The sequence below is a fragment of the Notolepis coatsorum genome (genome assembly GCF_963971535.1).
Source record: "Notolepis coatsorum genome assembly, chromosome: 10".
Classification (NCBI taxonomy): Eukaryota; Metazoa; Chordata; class Actinopteri; order Aulopiformes; family Paralepididae; genus Notolepis; species Notolepis coatsorum.
In genome coordinates, this window is record NC_140174.1 from 23,487,753 (window position 1) to 23,510,462 (window position 22,710).

Genomic DNA, 22,710 nt, shown 5'->3' on the forward strand with positions numbered 1-22,710 from the left:
TGAAATACCAGTATTCCTAACCGAATAGAATGGCTGGTGATACCCAATCCTAATTACCAAAGTATCTCCTTAAAGGGACATGCCAACAGTATGTGAAATGTGCTTGCAGTCTTCTTCAGAGTCGGACAAGAAGACAGATACCAATTTCCTGTGCATTCAGTAGAAAGCTATCCTAGCTGTTGGCCAAAAACACCTCTCCGAGTTTTAAGCAAAGCTAGGTTAGCTTTCTACTGAACGCAGAAGGGAAATTGGTATCCATCTTATTGTCTGACAGGAGATGATGGTAAGCACATTTCCCATATTGTTGGCATGTTCCTTTAAGGTGAACAGCTTGTGGGTACAATACACTGCGGACACATCAAGTTGTCCTAACTACCGTATACTATAATCAGATTATAAAACATTTTGTAAATATAGTTTTTTTTAACAATGTGAATACAAAAGAAAGACAAAATGGTCAATGATTTATCTATTAATGTATTTATTTCTATACAACAATTGAATTCAAATACAAGATGAAAAAGCAAAGGAATAATTTTTGACTAAGCCTTTCAGTCTTGGAGATTCCTTTCACCGTGAAGTTATATTTCTTATACTGTATGTTTCTTGACAAGAGTAAGTAGTAAGGAAGGAGTTTCTTTCTAGAAGCTACCTCCATATTATAGACAATATTGCTTTCCCGTTCAAGGCATTGCAGATTCCACCATTAGGTCTATATGTAGCACATCATCATGGCTATGACTACCAGAGAAAGACAGACAGTGATTTGGTCTCGAGTAAACTTTCAAAGGCAACAAAACACATGGTCCCTTCGAGAGAGAAACGAGCGAACCCCTTCAGAAAAAAATGGTGTGTGTGTACGGGGCTCTAAATGTGTATTTTAACTCATGTTACTAGGTCTACAACTGTCATTGACCATATTCACAGGCGGGAAAAGGGTGGAAAGGAATCCCAACTTGAATGCGACACAAGAAAGAAACGGCCGTGTGCATATGGTCAATAGTGGTCCATTAAAATCATTGGGAGAGGCTAAAGATAAGTGCTACTTAAAATTTCTGCAGATTTCAAATTCAGGTATGGTCTAAGAGTACACGATTCCATTGTCAAATATGGGTATACGAAGCAACGAGTCCATCTAGTGGGTAAAAATGTAAATTTCAGTCTGCTAATGGTAATGAAAACACTTATTGCTTTCTAAAAGCAATGGGCGTGGGACACAAGACGCCATGTGGGTTCGCCATATCTCTTTCTCTCTCTCTCTCATCCCTGTCACTTTCCAACAGAGCTAAGAGGCATCAGAAATGCCTGATAGGGAATAATGAAGACACTGCTGGTGGGGAAAGCAGGAGAACTGGTGGTTGCATTCAGGAAGTAAAGAAATTAAATAAAAAAAACTATTCCCAACGTCCAGATCAATACTTTGTTATTTCTACAAGATTAAAGAGCCTTGTCAACTTTATACGATCCACGGAATTGACCCTATTAACACAGTGGCTGTTTTGCACAAAAACGGCTGTTGTGTGAATATGGTCAATAACTACCCGTTGTGTAACCTTTTGTTGTCCTGAACGCAACCCTGGATAGAATATTAAGGAGTACATAGATTTCCTGTATGTTGTATGACTCATCAGTGCTCCCGACTTCCTCCCTCCGTCTCACCCGCTCACCTTTCGAAAAACAGGCGAGATGGAAGCAAAGTGAAAAGCACCGACTAAGCGAATGGTCTCCCCCCCCCCCCCTCCCCCCGTCATCGTAATACCCGTCAATTCATTGAGTAAACTGTTTAAAAACAAAGAGAAATGATAATTCAAAAGAATGTAAAACTCCAGCAGCTTTTAGAATTACACCTCCGGTGGGATGGGGGAGGGGCTAGAATGATGCGACGAGGATGAGACGCTGAAGTTATCCCGGGAAGGACGTTTGAAATTTAAAATAAAGACTGCTCGCTCGATAGATTGACAATCGATTCGTATACGTGGCAACTTGTTGCATCAGCTTGCTGCTAGCTAGCCAGCTATGCTAACATCTAGGTGTGTTAATCTTCTCGTCATCTCTACGTCCAAACAGCATGGGGGGGGTCGCTTTTTTGAACGTTTTTATTTTTATTTTTTATGACTGTCCCATCCTGGTTTCATCATTCTAGTGGGGGAGGGGGGGGGGGGGTTAAGGAAGCACTTGGAACGCCTGCAATTGTGACCCCACAGAATTCTGAGGAGAGGCGAGGGGCATCCCACATGTTCCGTTCCCCTCTACCCCCCCACCCCCTCCCCTACTGAACCCAACCGCCTGAGAAAACCCCACCACCCTCTCATTTGAAAACGAGGGGAGCGGGAGCCCGAGCGCAACCCCTGAGCAGATACCCCTCCCCTTCCTTTCTTCCTCCAGGTCTCCCTCCTCTTCTTCTTCTTCTTCTCCTCCTCCTCCATCGCTCCTAGACTGCTGAACCAATGTCATGTCCTCAGAAGAGAGGGAGGACTAGCGTTTTGCCTTGGAGTCGTCCCCTACTTTATCTGTGAATGGAAATGCACAAGGTGTGCAAACTGTGTGAGGCGTTTTACTCTACAATCAATAATAGAAAGGAAAATGTATTATCAAGCTACAATGGGGAGAAAGAGGGTGAAACGGGTTCAACTCTAGTGTCATCATCAGTGTAATACGTTCCAGTAAGTTCCAGAAAACGGCAAGATAGTTTGGAAAGTGTGATTGAGTAAGTGGACCGGGTTGAAATCTACTGGCAAAGTTGTAGACGTCCGTACAAGTATAGTACATTTCTCAGAAAACACAAGGTCATGTTTGCCAGTCCTCACAAGGGAAGACTTTGACCCAATCCAACCCTATATTTATGTATTTCTACTATTACCTAGGGATGGGCATTTTACAAAGAAATCCAGATAGATTGATCGCATGATGTACTCGAGTAGTGATCGATTACTCGTGGAGGAATACGCTGTACAAAATAAACGTCTTTTCTGGTGTTTTAGACTTTGCTCTTTTATTTTGAAAGCCCCCGACCGGAAGTATTGTTGTAGTAGGGATGGATTGATCGCATGCTATACTCGATTGATCCGTGTATTACTCGAAAAGGGAAAAAAAAACTTTAACACTTTGACTGCCACACACGAGATATCTCGGGTTTCCGATAGTTATGTTGAAAGCCACTCACGAGATTTCTCGGATTTTTTTTTTAGCGATCTGAAATCATAGTGCATCACGCGAGCCTACCCGAGTATACCCGAGCGCCGCCGGCGATCATATGTGGAAAAAAGCGCCCCCTATCGTCTCCCAGATGACATAAGGGATTTTGGAATAGACTCAATGAAAATGGATGGGGAAAAAAAATCCGGTACTCCACATTTTCCAGTCCACTGATCCAGCCGGGGTTACCACAGTTCATTCTGGAGCCTCTCAGCCCCGCGGAATCATGTGTACTACTGTATCACGTTGGATCCATACACTTATCGATTTTTTTCGAATGGTGATCAGGAATTGGAATATACCAGTTGGATACCATCTGATGTCAGGTAAGGAATCTATGTTATCAGTGTTAGGATAATCAGACTAATTTTGATGAAGATATAGGCTGTTTTGTGAAATGGGCTCTTTCGGTTTCACTGTAAAAGTCCCAAGAGGAAATGAACACGGCGATTATCCGTGCGCGGCCCGAATGTGCTTGCGTGCACGTATAATATTGATCATCTAGCGTTTATAATATATATATATATATATATATATATATTATTTTCTCATAAAAATCCGGTTTTTCTCATAGTTACAAGTAATCGATTAATCGATTACTCACGCCCATCCCTAGTTGTTAGGCATAAAAAAAATATTGTTTGGTTCCTGTTGGTTGTCAGTTAAGGCCATGAGTAGGTAGGGAATTTATTTAATTTTATATTTTATTCTTTCCCACGGCCACTATGGATAGGGAATTTGTTTATTTAATTAAAATGTTCACGACAACATGGATACATGTACTCTGCCAGCATGTTTAATATCCATAATACTAAAGGTTTGACTAAGATTTTTATGAAACTTTATTGTAAAAAAAAAAATAAAAATATTTAACATTTAAATTATTTTTTAAATACATTTAAAATAAATTGGGTCGCACCTAAATCGGCAGGGTCGGTCGGCAACGGGAACCAAACAATTTTTTTCTTGTAGGCCTTATCGCTAGTGGAACCTATCTATGAGTGGACAACTTGTGTCGTCCGGTTCTGTGTTTTTGAGCTAACGCTAAAACAAATGTTGAGATTGTTGGTGAACAACTAACTTTAGGTTAGTTTTAACGTTAGATGCAGCTACAGGCAATCGATGAGGAAGATGATTTTAATCTGCAGCGCGTCAAAGCCGTATATAATAGAATAGCCCTGTGGTGGGTAGGCACGACAGCGCAGCTCGAAACTACCCGTTGTATTAAATTAATTTATGTTTAACTTGTCCCCGTGTCCAGTCCTTTGACTAGCCCCACCCATTCATTGTAAACAATGATGCATGTAATTGTATTAACATTAATGTGTGTTGTAGCTATGTTATACATTCTGAATGGCATTAACGTTAGTTGGGTACTGTCATTGTATTTCGTTGGTTAGCTATTTAGCTAATGTTGATAGCATTGAATAGCATCAACGTTAGCTGGCTACAACAGATTCTCACAAGCTGGCATCGTAAAAAGAAAAAGTGCGTCATAGTAAATAATTTAAGATCGAGTTCTCTCATAGCCGTGAGTAATCAATCAATCGATTACTCACGCACACCCCTACTATTACCCTGCCCATACCTGTACCCCCCTCCCCCATGCTGCTACACATTTCCCCAAGGGGATCAATAAAATAATATCTCATCTTAATTCCCTTCCCCTGGCCCTACCCATCTTAATTCCCTTCCAAACCTTTTCTTGATTTGAAACAGTGGAAATGGTTGTAATCATCTGTGGAACGGTGTGAGATTGAATTATAAAAAAGAAATAAGCAACACGTGATTCAGCGTATTTCCTAAAAAGGGAAACCATAACCTAAACCTAATCCCAATCCCAGCTCTGTTTCAAGTCAGCGCCTGAACACACTCCCATTTGGAGGGCCAGTCGGAGGGCTAGATGATCACTTTCACCAGACCGACAAAAGAATCGGTACACCCTACGCTACCACGCGCAAAACAGAGGTGTGCAGAGCCAAGCGGTAGGGCCAAGGGGGGTATTGGGCTCCGTCACCCTCACCTTTCTTGAGGTCGTCCCTCTTCTTGGCAGCGTCCTCCCTCTGTTTCTTGATGATGGCCAGTCTGGCCAGGTCGGCTCTGGCCTGCTCCGTCTTGCCCTCCAGGTGCAGCTTCATGTAGCGCTCCTTGGCCTTCTGCTTCTCTATCTCCTCTCTGATGGAGGAGGGGCGAGGAGAGAGAGAGAGTCACTCAACATCCTTCTCACCCATCAAAAAGCAAAACCATTACAAGTAGCAAGAGGCTCAGGAGGTAGAGCAGTCGTCTGGTAATCTGAAGGTTGCCAGTTTGATTCCCACTCCGGCTCCTCCCAGCAGCGTGTCGAAGTGTCCTTGAGCCGGACACTTAACCCCTAACTGCTCCAGATTATAGTGATACCTTGCATGCAGGGGAGGAAATTAGGCCATTTTACTCACCAAATGCAAGTATTTTCTATGTTTGGCGAGTGATTCATGAAGACCACTCGCCACACTGGCGAGTAAAGGATCGGTTCATATTGCGATACTCTTATTTTGAAAATCCGCTGAGTCGTATCCGCCGGATACGGACAGTAGTATGAAACGCTGTGTAGCTCTGTGTACAGCACACCTACAAAGTGCCTATTTTGCGACCCGATATAAGTCTGTGCAGTTTTTCCCCGCAACGGGTCAAATGCATCTAACATGCTTTGCATCGTCGCCATTCCTTTATGCCCACATCGCATTAAATATCTAAATTAACGTTACGTTAGCTGCTTACGCTAACTAAGCTAAGCAGCTAACCCTGAGAGAGAACAGGAGACGGAGAGGGGAAGGAGGGGGGGCGGGGGCAGGGTTTCCGTTAGAAAAAATTGTTGCCGGTCTCCGTGACCTGCAAGATTTCAATCTACCGGACAAATGAGATTAATTCCGGTCATAGTTTATTGAGCTTTAAAACAATTGATATAGGCTATATAAAGAATGTCATCCTCAAGGCATGTAGATTTATAATATTATTACTTAAAACGAGGCTACTTTTGCATATAGTCATTAATATATTCCAAATAAAATAAGTCCCTCGATACTCCGTGCTGCTGCTGACTTGAAATAAAATAGACCGCGTATGTGGGCAGTCGGTCCGACACTAAACAGCAGTCTGTTATAATCACATTTTTATGAGCTAACGAATTCCGTTATATTGGACATTTGTATTCATTATATCAAGCGAAGAACTGAGAAATTTTGCAGAGAGAGACGGCAACATTATCGTGGGTTTGCGTGATGTATATCTCCACCTCCCAACGACTTGGTGCTGGTCATAATGTCCGGTGAAAACAACTCCCTCCAAGCACAACTTGACCACCCGAACCGTACCAAAACAGGCCAAAATTAAATAGCCCATGCGACGAACGATTCATTACATTCGTTTCATCGTTGCTCCACCAAGCAGCCGGTCCAACAATGAAAGCTGTTATCAGCGCGAGCCGGCCGCAGTTAGTTTGCAAGAAGCATCCAGCTGCAGACCCGCAGAGCAGCTTTCCAGGTCTGGGGACCGCACTGTGCCAGCAAAGCTGGTGGGTTCTGTGGGTCTGCAGCTGCATGCCTTCCGCAAATCCAGCAGCAAGCTCTCGCTGAGCGAAGCAACGACAACAAACGCAATGATTGTTTCGTTCATCGCATAGGCCACCCAACTCCAGCCCATCCAAATACAATTCAAATAATCAAACTGTGCCCTGAGGGAACTATTTTCACCGGACACTATGACCGGAGAGATTAAATATGTCGGACTTCAACAGATTTTGCCGGTCAAATACCGGTAATTACCGGCTAACGGAAACGCTGGGCGGGGGCAGTCTACCTTTCTGTGTGGGGACTGGGGGAGGGGCATTCTGTGTGTGTGTGTGCGTTTGAAAATACCAGATGAAGTCAGGAGTATTATATTGATAGTATTTACTGAGGATGGACAGATAATGTTGATATTTAAACATAATAGTCAAGTTAGACCGCGCTCACAAGTACTCACACTGGGTGCTGTAATCCCATAAAGTTCAGTATATCAAAGCAGGGTAGCCGGACCAGCACTCACAGGTTCAATGTTTTTTTATTGGCAGCCTGAATCAAAGCAGACATGTTTCGGACAATGTCCTTCATCAGTGGCTAGCCATACCACTAGGACATTGTCCGAAACATGTCTGCTTTGATTCAGGCTGCCAATAAAAAAACATTGAACCTGTGAGTGCTGGTCCGGCTACCCTGCTTTGATATACTGATATTTAAACATAAAAAATACAATACATAATAAATGTATTCATGATCATCATGCAACATAAAACAATTGTAGGAACAGTTTGGGAGGGGAAGGGGGAAAATGAACACTCGCAATGCGCCGCTCAATCCAGTATTTAGTCCAGTCCATTCCAGCATCTCTTGTCCAGCCCTACCCAGCACAGCCTAACCCAGTCCAGCCCAGCAGCTTTCACTGCCCAAACCAGACCAGTGCAACCCAGCACAGCCCAACCCAGCCTAACCCAGTCCAGCCCAGCATCTTTCACTGCCCAACCCAGTCCAGCCCAACATCTTTCACTGCCTAGTTCAGCCCAACCCAGTCCAGAATAGTTCCCTCTTTTATGTTAACCCTTTAATCGCCAAGGACGACTTTAGACATCATTGCTCGCCATGCGTAATCTGCCAATGACGTCGTACAGCGTCTTTGAGATCAATATTTCAAAAATCTGTCATGGCAATCATATTTCACCCACGGAGACTTGAGACTTGCTGTTGATCTCCTCTCAACTCTCCAACGGTTCAAGACCGCCATCTGGTGGCCGATCGGCGAATCGCCAAAACCGGAAGTGAGTGGCCGGAAGTGGTGCTCACCCATATTTCGTCCGGCCACTCGCCATCGCTAGCGGGACTCCAGCTTGATACACTGGATAGCGATCCGTTGCCAATAACTCGATAAACAACATGATTTGGACGTATATAGTATTATACAACCTGGAACTGGACCAACTAGATCGACATCCCATAATAGCGAACTTTCTGCTCCACGCTGATCGCCCAACGCTACGAGGAAGCTGCGGTGAGTTTCAGCGTGTTTGATTATTATTATACATACACACTGCTCCGATCAACATATCACCTAGGGATGCACAGATATGAAAATTTGCCACCGATACCGATTGTTCAACTAACACAATCGGCCGATACCGATATTTGTGGCACATTTTTTTTTTAATATATTTTTTAAATATTTTTAGCTTTTAGCTCCGCAGGATGACTTAAATGAGGCATAATGATTTTACTGCAACTAATGTTATAATAAAACAAAGCCTTTCTATACATGTGTCTGATTGAAAACGTTATTAACAGATTGCAGAATGGGTAAAACTCAAGGCTCATTGAGCAACGGAAGGAACTGAGCTAGTATGAACGCTTGCTATGTTCGGGTAAATAATATGCTGATGTTATTGAACGTGTAACACTAACTATATAACGTTAATGCCACAAAACGAATGCCTTGTTAATCATAAGTAGTAACTTTGATGCAGTAGCTTGTGTGTGTGTGTGTGGGGGGGACTGGGGACGGCGTTGTGCAGGTCGCGAGTTAACTTTCTTTTGTCTTGACGCTACACAAATTGATGGATATTTATCGGCTACTGCCATCGGCACATTGGAGCTTATCGGCCGATAGGCCGATTGCAGTCAACAAGGCACTTATCGGCCGATACCGATACCCGACCGATACATCGGTGCACCCCTAATATCACCCATACTAAATAAATGATTTAACGTCCGCCACGGACTTATAACCCCCCCCCCGAGGCATGACGTGTAGGACCTTGTACAATTGAAATTTTTTATCTGACGTCAATCGGTATCAAACTACATTTGATGATCCAATATATGTATTTAGGGCTATAACTCACGTTCTGCAGAATGCTGCAGAAAACGATAAAAACATATTTATACTTTAGACCGTATTTTAGTATGAATATGTGAATGAAAAAGTAGAACGTTGCTACATCCTAAACGATAGATACTTGATGTTGAATGGGCCATAGTAATGTCAATTTAGCAATACAATTTAAAAAGTTATAACCCTGCAAAGAAGGGGAACATCTCCATAGACAAATAGAGCTGGCAGAAGATGGTATAAGGATGGATATAAACGTGGCAGAGAAAGGGTTAATATGTTTTATGCTAATATTGTGAAGACAGTTATTAATGTTTTAGGCTAATAAATATTTTAAAGAGTAGAGACACGGTGTGATTATTACTATGATTGAAAATCAATTTAGACAAAGACATACAAAGAAGTAATTATTACAATTAGCGATTTATTTATGGCTGGTAAAAAAAAATTATCTACTCGCCAGTTGGCTGGTAAGCCAAAAAGTTAGTTTCCTCCCCTGCTTGCATGGTTGCCTCTGCTGTCAGTGTGAATGGGTGATTGTGAGGCATTGTAAAAGTGATATATAAATGCAGTTAATCCGTTCATCCATCCAAATAGCCATCATTGATAAAACATTTAAATGTTTTGACATTTAGCTGAGGCTCTTATCTAGAGTTAAAAGATCTAGTGAATTAACAGTTCTCTTGTCCCAATGACCCCAAACTGATGGTCTAAGTCTATACTGTTGGGTAAAAACAATGGACCGGTACTCTGTATTAACACTTCCAGTGCCACGGACGACATATCTCGTTTTATTAGCCCCCCCCACTGAGTGCTGATGACAAATATCGTTTTATTAGCGATCTGAAATCATATTTCATCAACCGAGTCTCCCGTTGGTACAGCAGCCCCTACAGGAGCTCAGAATGGAAAAAAGCGTCCCCTATCGTCTATCCCTGTGTAACTGCAGGTCAGTCGCTTAAGACTGACCTGGGATCTGTAGATATGTAGGGGCGGAGCCAGCTGGTTCTTTGTGCTGGCGAGACGTCTGATCAACATGGAAGTAATCGCGGGACGGGAATCAGCCTGGAATATATATTTACAGTAGCCAATACTCAATCAATAAGCGTGATCGATAAGCATGATCGATCAGGAATTGGAATGATCTTTTTGGAGAACATCTGATCTGAGTTAAGGAATCTATTTTACCAGTCTTGGGATAATCAGAGTTGTATTCGCTGAGATCTCAGCGTTTGCCCTGTGTGATGTGTCTGTGTGTGCGCGATCGCTGATGAGGAAATAAGATAATCGATTTTTCAGATCGCCTCTATAGCGTACATACGTACACATATCATATACTATCAATAATCTAGCGTTTATTTGAAAACGATAAATAGGTCGAAAAATTACGTTTGTGTGTATTCTAGAATATTCCAGTAAATATCATGGAATCTTTATATTTTCCTTGAAAACGAGGGCTTTTCAAAATGCTATAAAACGAAAATGAACCGATAAAAAAACAATCCGCTTCGACAATGTTGACTAGAAAACGAGTCATTGATAAGCGACGGACAGATTAGACACATACAGGGACCGAAACTAAAGCCCGCCGCCCGGCAGGGGCGGGCTGTTTTTACCTTTGGCGCATGACACTTAAGGCGCTCCCATAGTCCAGCAGACTGTACACAGAGCAGACTCCGCGGATGTCCGCGCGGCTCTTTGAGCTTTCATAGTCCAGCAGATCTCAGCGGACGTCCGCGGTCTATTTCCTACATTTCTCGCTCCAGTTTTACTACATTTCCCACAATTCTGTCTGTTCTACTGTACTGGCAGTCAGATCAGAGGGAACATTATCAGCGGGAGAGAGAGAGAGGGAGAGAGAGACAGAGACAGAGACAGAGACAGAGACAGAGAGACAGAGAGAGAGAGAGAGAGAGAGCGCGCTTCACGGGCTCATCTCTCTCCTCTCGCCACCAATCGCTTGCGCGGCGTCACATTAAATGCAGTTCGATGTCAACCAAAACGCCGAGCAGCGTTTTGTGTGACACCAAGTCAGCGGCGCGGATGTCCGCGCCTCAGAAAATAGGAGCGTCGCACCTGTGGGTCTGCTGTCCGCTGAGATCAAAGCTCAAGAGTCCGCGCGGACGTCCGCGGAGTCTGCTCTGTGTACAGTCTGCTGGACTATGGGAGCGCCTTTAGAGGGCTGCCCGCCGTGTGGCGTGTAGACGTGTAGTTCATAACTTCATAACGATACTCTTGTGCGAGTACAGATTATAGCCGCTCGTCTTTTTTTTCTCCGCCGCGAGATCGTTAAAAAACTACAAGTCCCACATCGCACTAGGTCCAATCACAGTAGAGTGACGTGACTGGTTTCATGAGAGAAAAAGCAAATGACCAATCGGAAGCTATCATTTGGCTTGTTTACTTCCATCTGCTCTAGTCTATATCGGACCTCCAAGAGCTAACGTTACTGTTTAAACAATGACCCAGTCAACTATTCACTTTTAGTTTAATACATGACGAGGCATTGTCTAACGGTATCTAGCTGGCTAGCTACTGATAGCTGCTGATATCAACAAATGCTCCAGCAATAGTCTACTCGAGTGCATAATACCTCCGGTCCCTCGTTAGCTAGCTTAGCTAGCTCACGTTGATCCATCTGTCCCAGTAAACTAAATTGTCTTAACGTTATCTACCGGGCTAGCAGTAGCTACAGATAGCTCCTGATATCAATGTCTTATAACATTGATTGAATGCGTATTCTAGCTGAGGGCATGTTGAATGTGATTTGACAAAAGAACGGTAACGTTATAAATAGGTCCAGCTGCATCGCCGGAGAATCCTTGCATGCTGAATGTAGGGTCTAGCTGAATATAGGGTCTAGCTGCAGGGCCGGAGAATCCTTGCTGGAGCTGGAGGCTACTCAAGTATACACACAGACAGTGGAGCTTAGGCCTGCCACGATAACACATTTTGCTGGGCGATTAATTGCCCCCGAAAATATCGCGATAAGCGATATTATTGCGACCGGTTAGAGAATTTTTTTTTTGGAGACATTTATTTCCCAAAACTTTTATTTTGAAGCCCACCGCTCCGTCTTTTCCGGTGTTTAAGACTTTTATTTTGAAGCCCACCGACCGGACCGGAAGTATTGTTGTGGTTATCAGGTACTTTTTGGGTACCAGAAAAGTCACGTGAAACACTGCAGACCACTGAATAGAGACGCGTCTCTAGGATTTCATAATCATTATGTTTGCAGCAGGCACAAGTGCAATAAACAAAGGATACAGTCACTGTGTATTCTGCCTCATTTATTGATTAAACAAAACCGACATCAACACAATTTGCCACCGAGCGGAGAGTTTAGTCTCGCAAAAAGATCGCTGACTTGTTAAGGCTTGTTGTTAGGTTAGGTGCTAATGTTGTGCTAGCGTTTTAGCATGGCTATCGTACATAGCGTGATCAATATAACTCGCTATTGATTGTTTGTATGAGTAACGTTAATGCTAGTAGAATAGACACAACGTGAGGTAATCACCATCCATTTTAAACCGGTTATTACCTAATGCTAACGTTAGCAAATAGACGCGACTGGTAACGTTACAGCTTGTTAGCCTAATGCTCGTTAACGTTAGCATAGACAGCCTAGCTAACGTTAACGCTTGTAGAATAGACACAATGAGAGGTAACGTTAGCGTTAGCAGAATAGACACAACGAGGGTCTCGTTAATGTTGTTATTGATTGATTGATTGAAAACTGTGTTTACTCTGTTTGTATGAGTAACGTTAATGCTAGTAGAATAGACACAATGAGGGGTAACGTTAGCCCCACGGAGCTCCTGTGCTGTGCTCTGTAGTAAAGCCAGCGGCCCGCCTCCCAACACGGACAGTGACTGACAAGGGGCACTGGGTCCGCCTCATTAAAACAAACGCGCAAATAGCAATTAATCGCGCCCGTCAAAATCATTGCATTCATTTTAATTATCGCGGCAATTAATCGATTTATTGCTTATCGCGGCAGGCCTAGTGGAGCTGTTTGCAGATAGCAAGCATTTTGACTTATTGCGTGGTGGCGATGTCTCGCAGATAATACAACTACAAGTATGATTATATAATATATATTTTATTTAAAAAAAAAATTTTATATAAAATATATATATATTTTTTTTTGGCAGGTAAGAAATATGCTTGGCGGGTAGACTCTTCCCATCTACCCGCCACTGGCCGGTGAGTCAAAAAGTTAATTTCGCTCCCTGGACACATAGCCATAATTTAAAACATAGATTAGGTGTTTTTAATGCTAACATTGAAGTGGGTCGCGGCATTCAAGGAGGTTCCGGGGCACCGAGCTCCGGCACGGAAAGTGTTAAGTAAAAACCATACGTGAACATTTCAAGCATCAACGATGTAACTTTCGGAATGATTGCTTTTGTTCCTGGAAATAAGGTTAGCCTGCCGCGACTCGCAGCTGTTAGCAATGACTGCAGCCAGCTAGCTCGCTTGTTTGATTATGTCAAAATCATATGTTGTTAACCCTTTAATCGCCAAGGACGAGTTAACACGTCATTCTCCGCCATGCTTAATCTGCCAATGACGCCGTAACACGTCATTGAGATCAATATTTCAAAAATCTGTGATGGCAATCATATTTCACCCGCAGAGACTTGAGATCTCCTGTTGATCTCCTCAACTCTCCAACGGTCCAAGAGCGCCATCTGGTGGCCGATCGGCGGCTCGCCCAAACAGCAAACAGAAAGTGGTGCTCATCCAAATTCGGTCTGCCACTCGCTATAGCTCCCAGGGCTCCATCTCGACACACTGGATAATCAATTGCTCGCCCTAACTCTATAAACAACGTTATTTGGACGTATATAGTATTATACAACCTGGAAATGGTTCATCTAGATCAGGGGTCGGGAACCTATGGCTCGCGAGCCATATATGGCTCTTCTGGTGACAGCATATGGCTCCCAGAAATGTTTGAGTTAAAAAAAAAAAAAAAAAACGAACGAGCTTCCTGTGACATACCACACAATGCAGCGTGAGTATTGCCGTATTGACCATGTTTGGCTCTACATATGCATGTGGGCAGTCATTCTCGCATATGAGGAACATTAAGACCAACCTACGCTCACGTTTAACTGATTGAAGCCTCAACGCCTGCATGAAGCTCAACCTCACCACGTATGAACCAGATTACAAGGCCATCAGCAAAACCATGCAGCACCAGAAGTCGCATTAAAAGTAAAATTTATTTAATTTATTATACGTTAAAAATACTATATGGCTCTCAATGAAATATATTTAGAAATATTTGGCTTTTATGGCTCTCCCAGTCAAAAAGGTTCCTGACCCCTGATCTAGATAAACATCCCATAATAGGAAACGTTCTACTCCAAGCTGATCGCCCAACGGCCCGAGGAGACTGGGGTAAGTTTCAGCGTTTATTATTACTGTGTTCGATACAAACTGCTCTGATGATCATATCACCCACACTACATGAATCATCTAACGTTGGCCACGGAATTATAAACGACCCCCCCCCCCATCCGGTCAACATCAGATGATGAGTAGTAACTTCTAGAAGCACGTACATTTGACATTTTTTATCTGGCGCCGATCGCTATCAAACTGTATTTGATCATCAATATAATGAATTTAGGGCTATAAATCACGTTCTGCAGAATGCTGCAGAAAACGATAAAAACATATTTATACTTTAGACCGTATTTTAGTATGAATATGTGAATGAAAAAGTAGAACGTTGCTACATCCTAAACGATAGATAATTGACATTGAATGGGCCATAGTAATGTCAATTTAGCAATACAATTTAAAAAGTTATAGCCCTGCAAATGGGAACTTCTCCATAGACAAATAGAGCTGGCAGAGGATGGTATAAGGATGTACATAAGCGTGGCAGAGAAAGGGTTAACGTGCGTGTGTGTGGGGGGGGGGGGGGGTAGTTCCCAGTGACTATCACAAGCGCTACCAGAGTCTCATGGCCAGTACAGAGAGACTCAGAAGGAGCTTCTATCCCCATGCCATCAGGATGCTCAATGACTATGTAACATCATCAACCCATCCATCTACTCATTGCACACACATTCACATGCACACACTCACTTTAAACAAACACTCATATTAACACTCACTTTAGACACTTTAACACACCTCATTTTCAAAGGTTTTGTACCTCATTAAGTCTGCATTTGTACCTCATTGTCTTTCACTGTACTTGGGTTGTACTTTAGTTTGTATATTGTATAGTATTATTCCTCCTTAACTTTTTTACTGTATGAAGCACATTCTCAGGGGCTCATAAAGAAGTTGAACCAAGCATTTCACTGAAGTACATGTACGTTATATGTGACAAATAAAAACAAACTTGAAACTTGATAGTAATTTTGTGAGTTTTGCCCACCCCTAGCCCGTAATCAAGGCCACTCGGGACAGATCGGCAGTGAACCAGCAAGTAAACGTGTGACACCCACCTCTCTCTGCGTGACAGCTCTCTGGGCGCCTCTACGTCCACCTCTGTCACCTTCTTACTCTTCTGTGATATGCGGTTGGGGTTCTCAATTTCTATTATCCCCTCCACCCCACTCTTCTTCTTTGACTGTAAGAGGGGAAGAAGAGTGAGGCATTTTTAGAACGTATCCCATAAGGACAAGTGGATGCTCCATCTTCCAACATTCACCCATGTGTGTTTAAAAAAATACTAAGCTTTGTACCATTTTACACTTTGCTACTATCTACCTTGCATATATTACTACCTACTATGCTAATATGTTTATACTACGCAGGAAAGACTGGAGCACTCAAGTTTGACACTGTTTGACAAACAATAACACTGACCCTTCCTGCTGACTTGTAAGTGGCTTTAGATAAAAGCTTAGTCTTTTTTTTTTTACTACTATGCTACTATATTTACACTACTACTTATCATGCTAATATGTCTATACTACTATGCACTCAGAGTGTACCACTCAAGCTTGTTACTGTTTGATGAACAATGCCACTGACCCTTAGCTGCCAGAGATGTACCCCTCCTGCTGACTTGTTGTTCACAATTTGTAAGTGGCTTTGGATGAAAGTGTTTAGCTAAATGACTAAATGTAAATGTTTCTAGACACCTAATACTCAGTGCACACTAAACCATGCAAGAGAAAAGAAACCACTGAATTCAATGCATCAACGGACAGTGTGTGCCTTCATCTAGATGAGCGAGACACCTTCCCAAACACTCACTAGATTCTCCTCATCACTGCTACTGTCATCGTCAGAGTTCGACGAGCCCTCCTTCTCTGCTCCTCCATTCGCCTCCTGTTAAAACATGAACAAAAAAAAATCAACACCGGAGCTCTCCCCACCAACACTTTGTGTCCGATTGATACAGAGACTAACTGCTCACCAGCTCTCGCTGCGCTTTCATCTGTCTGTCAATCTCGTCAGGGTTGCTGAACTGTTTCCCCCGACCCTTGTGGCCCTTTTTGCCTGGAACACAAGAGTGAAGGAGAAAGACAAGTGGGCGACTTGACTTGAAGTTGAGTCATGCGCGACATTCACCGCCGGAGCCGCGCGTTACATGTGGTCATGGTCATAGAGAGGAGAGGATAAACACGCCGGTGTGACGGACAGGGAGGGGAAGCCCTTTGATGTCAACACTGATCTCTGACGTTATCAACAACATCTGACATTTGTCGTCCCCCCCCCACGCAACCTCCTCCAATGTACAGTTTCTTTCTTCCCCCTCAAATGTATATACTCTCTTTTTAGACTCTTTGTATCATAAACAGTACTGTATTTGTAGATCTGGTATGTCATAAATGTCTAGATGTAGCAGTACTGTCTACCTGTATGTCATGTATGTTATGATGAATTGAAAATGGGGGACCCTGATGAATGAATGAATGAAAACTTTATTTAACAGATTGCAGAATGGGTACAATACAGTACGGCTCAATCATGTAAACAAGACGAAAGACAAGTCTCTGGTCTGCATCCCCTTGACAATTGTGTGTATTGAGCGGTACTGTATTGTACCCATTCTGCAATCTGTTAATAAAAAGTCAATCAATCAACCAGTCCCAAGAACATGAAGCAGGGGAAAGTGAAACGATGCCTTCTGCCGTCGTGCACATGGTGGTGCTGCTGCTGCTGTTGTTAGCTCCCCGTGTCTCTAGCAGCACACTGACAAATTACATGTTAACTGTTAACGTTACGTTCGAATTATTAATGTCCAATAAACGCTAGCTGCTAGACAATTAGCGTATTGCAGTGAACACGCCAATAAACGCGTGGTGGTGGTGGGGCCATTTGGAAACACCAAATAATGTAACATCTGTTATGTAAGCTAGCATGATGGACTTCATCGTCAAACCGGTTAGCTCGCCAACACTGTGTCGGTACTAACAGCGTTAGCTTAGCTTAGCATAGCAAGTGGTGAGAGAGTTCAAGCAAACATTCGTCGAGGCACTTTTTAAACACAGATGTCGGTGGCTGAAACTTACCGCCTCGTGGCATATTTGTGGAAGCGAAGTTTGTTCAAATAAACAAGCAAACGGTTAAATAAATCACGGTTGTATCTGCCTCTTTCTTTCCAAAACAAGAGGCCTGAACTGTAACGCCGCCTTCGTGTCTCCCGCTACCAGCACAGTCTGTCGCTCACCGCCGCGGCTCTTCCGCACTGAGGGGCGGCGCTTGCGCAATGATGCACTATTGAACCAATCGCTACAGACGGAGCAATTGACTGACATGCACGTCGCCCAATCACCTTAGAGTTATATAAAATCCTGCATCGTTCATGTTGTTCATATACATTTGGGCTTTATAGCAATTCGTGTTTTCTGTTGCGACAGTATGCACACACACGGACAACAGTACACCGGCATAGATTAAACCTAGAATCGATCAATCAGATTTATTTATAGAGCACATTTAAACATGACACGTGTCAACCAAAGTGCCGTACTGTTTGTAGCAGTAGGCGGGACAGGGAAGACTGGTTGATACATAGAGAGAGTTGCAGTCATAGATATCTATATATCTATGGTTGCAGTAGTCTAATCTAGACTAGATGAAAGCGTGGATACTCTCTGAAGGTCTGCAGGGGAGAGAATGGCTTTGAGTTTAGAAATGGTGCATAGTTGGAAAAAACATGCCTTCACTGAATTCACTTGTCTATCAAACTTAAATTGGGGATCAAAAATGACACCTAGGTTCTTGACATAGGGGTTGACCAGGGCGGACAGTTTCAAGTTTCTCTATTAGTTGTCATACAAAAGTACAGAATACTTTTATATAAAATGCTTCTTTCTGTTTTGCTCCAGAGATTGTGCTAGATAAAAATAGATAAGTATAAAATAAGTATAAAATAGAAGTCAAGTATGTAGACAAGTGTTCAATATACATATATACAATATACAATGCAGAGTAGAAAAGTAACTGAGTTACAATACAAAGTACAATGCAGAAATGGGATGAGGTACAATTTAGGTACAATTTACAGTAAGGTGTAATGAGGTATGAGTTGTAGTGCAAATTCTTTACCAATAAATATAAAGTGTGTTAAGTGTCTAAAGTGGGTGCTGCAGTGAGTTGTTTGATTAAAGTGAGTGTGTGGATGTGTGTGCTGTGAGTGTATTTGATGGTTTGTTACATAGTGTTATTATCATTTAGCATCCTGATGGCCTGAGGATAGAAGCTTCTTCTGAGTCTCTCTGTGCTTGCCATGAGACTCCGGTATCGCTTGCCTGACCGCAGCAGTTCAAAGAGGCAGTTGTTTGGGTGGCTGGAGTCATTGATTATTCTCTTAGCCTTACCCATGCACCGCTTGTTGTAAATGTCTTGGAGAGTGGGAAGTCCACCTCCAATTGTGCGTTCGGCTGAATGGGCCACTCTCTGTAGTCTGCTATGGTCTTGTGCGGTGCTATTCCCAAACCAGGAGGTGATATTGCCAGTCAGGATGCTCTCTATTGTGCATGAGTAGAGAAGTTCTTAAGGATCTTCTGACTCACTTGGAACTTCCTTAGGCACCTAAGGAACTAGAGGCGTTGCCGTGCCTTCTTGATAACACTGTCAATGTGTGTGGTCCATGTCAAGTCCTCGGATATGTGGACTCCGAGGTACTTAAAACTGTTCACTCTCTCAACCGGTGCCCCGTCGATGATGAGGGGGCTGTAGTCCCCGACCCAGACCTCCTAAAGTCCACAATCATCTCTTTTGTTTTGCTGATGTTCAGGGAGAGGCAGTTCTCCTGACACCACCGCGACAGATTCTTTACCTCTTCCAGGTCAGCCCTCTCATCGTTGGCAGAGATCAGGCCCACCACTACTGTGTCGTCAGCAAATTTAATGATTGTGTTGTTGTTCCACTGTGCCACACAGTCATGTGTGTACAGCGAGTAGAGGAGGGGACTCAGAACACAGCCCTGGGGGGCCCCTATGTTGAGCGTGATGGATGAGGAGGTGCAGTAGCCTGCTCTCACCACCTGGGGTCTACCCGTCAGGAAGGTTGCCTAGACTGTTGGTAAGGGTGGTGACAGCGTCTGGGGGACCAAAGAGGATTATTTCACATTTGTTTTCATTTAGTTGTAAAATGTTTTGTGCCATCCAACATTTAATGTCATCCAGGCAGGACATGAGACTGTTAACTAAAGACTGGTTGTTGGGTTTCAGAGAGACATAAAGCTGTGTGTCGTCAGCATAACAATGAAAGCAGATGTTGTGCTTCTGAATGATTAAACCAAGGGATAGCATGTAGAGAGAGAACAAAATCGGGCCAAGGATGGAACCTTGCAGGACCCCACAGGAGAGGGAGGCTGAGGGGGAGGAGCAGTTGGAAATGTTGACAGCAAAGCTTCTATTTGTGAGATAGGAAGAGAACCATGGTAATGCAGTGTCACTGACACCAACCCCATAGAATACAAAATGTTCTTCTTGTTAGCATACTTTATGTATTTTAGTTTCTGGTTATGTATCCTAATACATTTAGTGAACCAATTATTTGTGTCCAAGTTTGATTAATATCTTAGTAGTGTATACTGTAAGGGTCATTCCAGGATTGGGGGTACATTTAGATTCTATAACGTTTTCATTACATTTTCTTCATTCTCATAAAGAAAAAGAATCCATAGGGCGGCTGATTGGCGCAGTGGGCAAGGCGCTCGCCTCTAACGCAGGAGACGCTGGGTTTGAGCCCAGCTCTCGGCATTGCTACCGGCTGGCCAGTCGTTCGTACTAACACAATTGGCAAGTGTTAGAGGGTGGGAAAGCCGGTGGGTGGGGATTTGACGTTGTGGACAGCGTCTCCTACAGGTCGGTTTGGTGACGCCGGTGCGACGGAAGCAGGAAGTGACGGGGCAGCGTGAGCCTCCCACGCGTTACTCCTTGCCACTGAGAGCTCGAGCTGCTGCGGTGAAAAGATGCGACAGGCTGCCTCCTTGTGTACCGGAGGGGACACGTGATGCAAGGCTTCTGTCCTCACTACAACCGACCTGTGGGAGGCATAGTCTAGCAACGTTCAAGACAGGGGAGGGAAGAATTGGATATACGAAATTGGGATGGGAGAAAAATAGAAAAATGGGGAGAATAAGTGGATACAAAAAAAGAAAAAATAATCCATGAAATGTTATATGTGCAAATGTAGCAGTAAAGTGCAATAGTAATATACAATGTACAGGTGATTAAACTGGGTGTAAAATATATAAATTAGTACTGAGTAATAGTGCTAATCAGATGTATGTACATAGTTGTAGTATTTATGTACAGTGATACAGGTATTGAGACAGTATGATCTGTTATACTGGCCACTGCCAGCAACGTAACTAGTAAGAGTAGGTAAGGCCGGGATATGTACAGATATAGATATAGTATCTATACAGATATTTAAAAAGGATTATATGCAGGTATGTACATACAGATGTGGATATATTGTGGCAGATATCATCCCCCGTCCCATGGCTATGTGAAGGATGGGAGATACTACTGCCACAGGAGGAGAAGAAGCAATTAGACAGCTGATTAGGACTGATAGAACACACCTGTGCACCATTAGATCACCCACATCCCACATGCACACACACCAGACACACATAACATAAAACACTAGGACAGACAGAGTATAGTTGAGAGGAGGTGAGGTAGGAGCGAAGTACAGAGAGAGAGAGATTGTTATTACGGAGACGGAGAGGTGAAGGCGAGAAGGTGTTCATTGTGTACTGGACCCTAGACTGGCTGAGAAACCCCCTTGTGTACTGACCCTGGACCGGAAGACAACTTGAGTATTGAACAATCCCTTTTTTGTACAAGAGCCTGTTTTGTGTTTTTGACCTTGGACTGAAATAAAAAATAAAATACTCAGAGGGGTGCTGTTGCATAAATACTCTATATTCTTGAACATTCATTGATTCATGATTGATTTCTTAATTTCATGTACAAAGTAATATATAGATAAATAATGTGATGCATAAATAAATAGGTTATTTGATGAACAGTAAATTCATTGGTCAACAGTTAAAAGCAATAAGGCACAAAATCTCACTAGAACTGGGTCTCTCTCTCTACTGGACTTCAGATGAGCCGGTGTCTCACGCTGCTCCACAATATCTAATTTAAAAGTTGCAATTGTTGATGTCTGAAGTCAAAGCAGACAGTCAAAGAACTTTCCAAGGACTCAAGAACCTCTTTTCATGACAAGGTATTTTATTTCATTTGAGAAATGCTTTTTGTTTCCTGCACACGCTAAGCGCCATTGTATTTCATTTGTGTCATACTATGTAGCCTACTGTGTCATTTGCTGATGCATTTTGTACCATGTCCATTCACAAATACAGTTCTCACGGCGTGAGAAGGAACGAGAAGATGTGGGTGAGCCACAAGATGTGAAGCCCGCAGAATAAACGGCCGTTTATAAAGAGCTTCTATCCCCAGGCCATCAGGATGCTCAATGACAATAACACTATGTAACAAACCATCAAATACACTCACAGCACACACATCCACATGTACACACTCACTTTAAATAAACAACTCACTGTAGCACCCACTTTACAAACTTTAGGAACTTTAACACACTTTATATTTATTGGTAAAGAGATTTGCACTACAACTCATACCTCATTGCGCCTTACCCTAAGTTGTACCTCATCCCATTGTACTGTATATTGTATTGTAACTCAGTTACTCTCTTTTTCTACTCTGTATTGTATATTGTATATTGAACACCTTTGTTTACACTTGTTTACGTACTTTTGACTTTCTATTTTATACTTTATCTATTTTATATCTAGCACACTCTCAGGAGCAAAACAGGAAAAAGCATTTCATATAAAAGTATTCTGTATTTTTGTATGACAACTAATAAAGAAACTTGAACTTGAGAGCCGACCTGTGTTGTTGTGAAGAGAGCTGCAGTGCCTCTAGCTCCTCCTCAGGTCCTTTATATCTGGTTCTACTTGTTGGACGTGGCTGAGAGTTCTGTCTCTCATTCAGCCCTCGGTGCTGGAGTCCCCTCTTAACCATCAATCTAAAGGAAAGAAAAATGTAAAAAAAAATAAAAACATAACTGGATGTGTTTGTATAGTATAGGTAGTATAGCATAGTGACATATAGTATAACTGTATAGTAGTGTACATAGGACTCA

General features: G+C 42.9%; 1 protein-coding gene across 1 annotated transcript; it reads right to left on the reverse strand.

The window, feature by feature from the left end:
- Positions 1–470: 470 nt before the first annotated feature.
- On the reverse strand, positions 471–17,737 carry pdap1a (pdgfa associated protein 1a). Its single transcript, XM_084323549.1, has 6 exons — positions 17,580–17,737; positions 16,481–16,563; positions 16,318–16,392; positions 15,561–15,685; positions 5,219–5,370; positions 471–2,510 (listed from the first exon to the last, which is right to left on the reverse strand). The coding sequence occupies exons 1-6, from the start codon at positions 17,590–17,592 to the stop codon at positions 2,476–2,478; spliced, it is 483 nt and encodes a 160-aa protein (XP_084179675.1). The 5' UTR covers positions 17,593–17,737; the 3' UTR covers positions 471–2,475.
- Between the last annotated feature and the right edge of the window lie 4,973 nt (positions 17,738–22,710).

What these genes read in the sequence shown, in the direction of transcription:
- pdap1a (XM_084323549.1), bottom strand. An exon ending in GCAGTGATGAGGAGAATCTA is followed by an intron (nt 15,686 to 16,317) that starts GTGAGTGTTTGG and finishes CCCCTCTTACAG; the next exon opens with TCAAAGAAGAAGAGTGGGGT. An exon ending in GAGGGACGACCTCAAGAAAG is followed by an intron (nt 2,511 to 5,218) that starts GTGAGGGTGACG and finishes TTCCATTCACAG; the next exon opens with ATAAAGTAGGGGACGACTCC.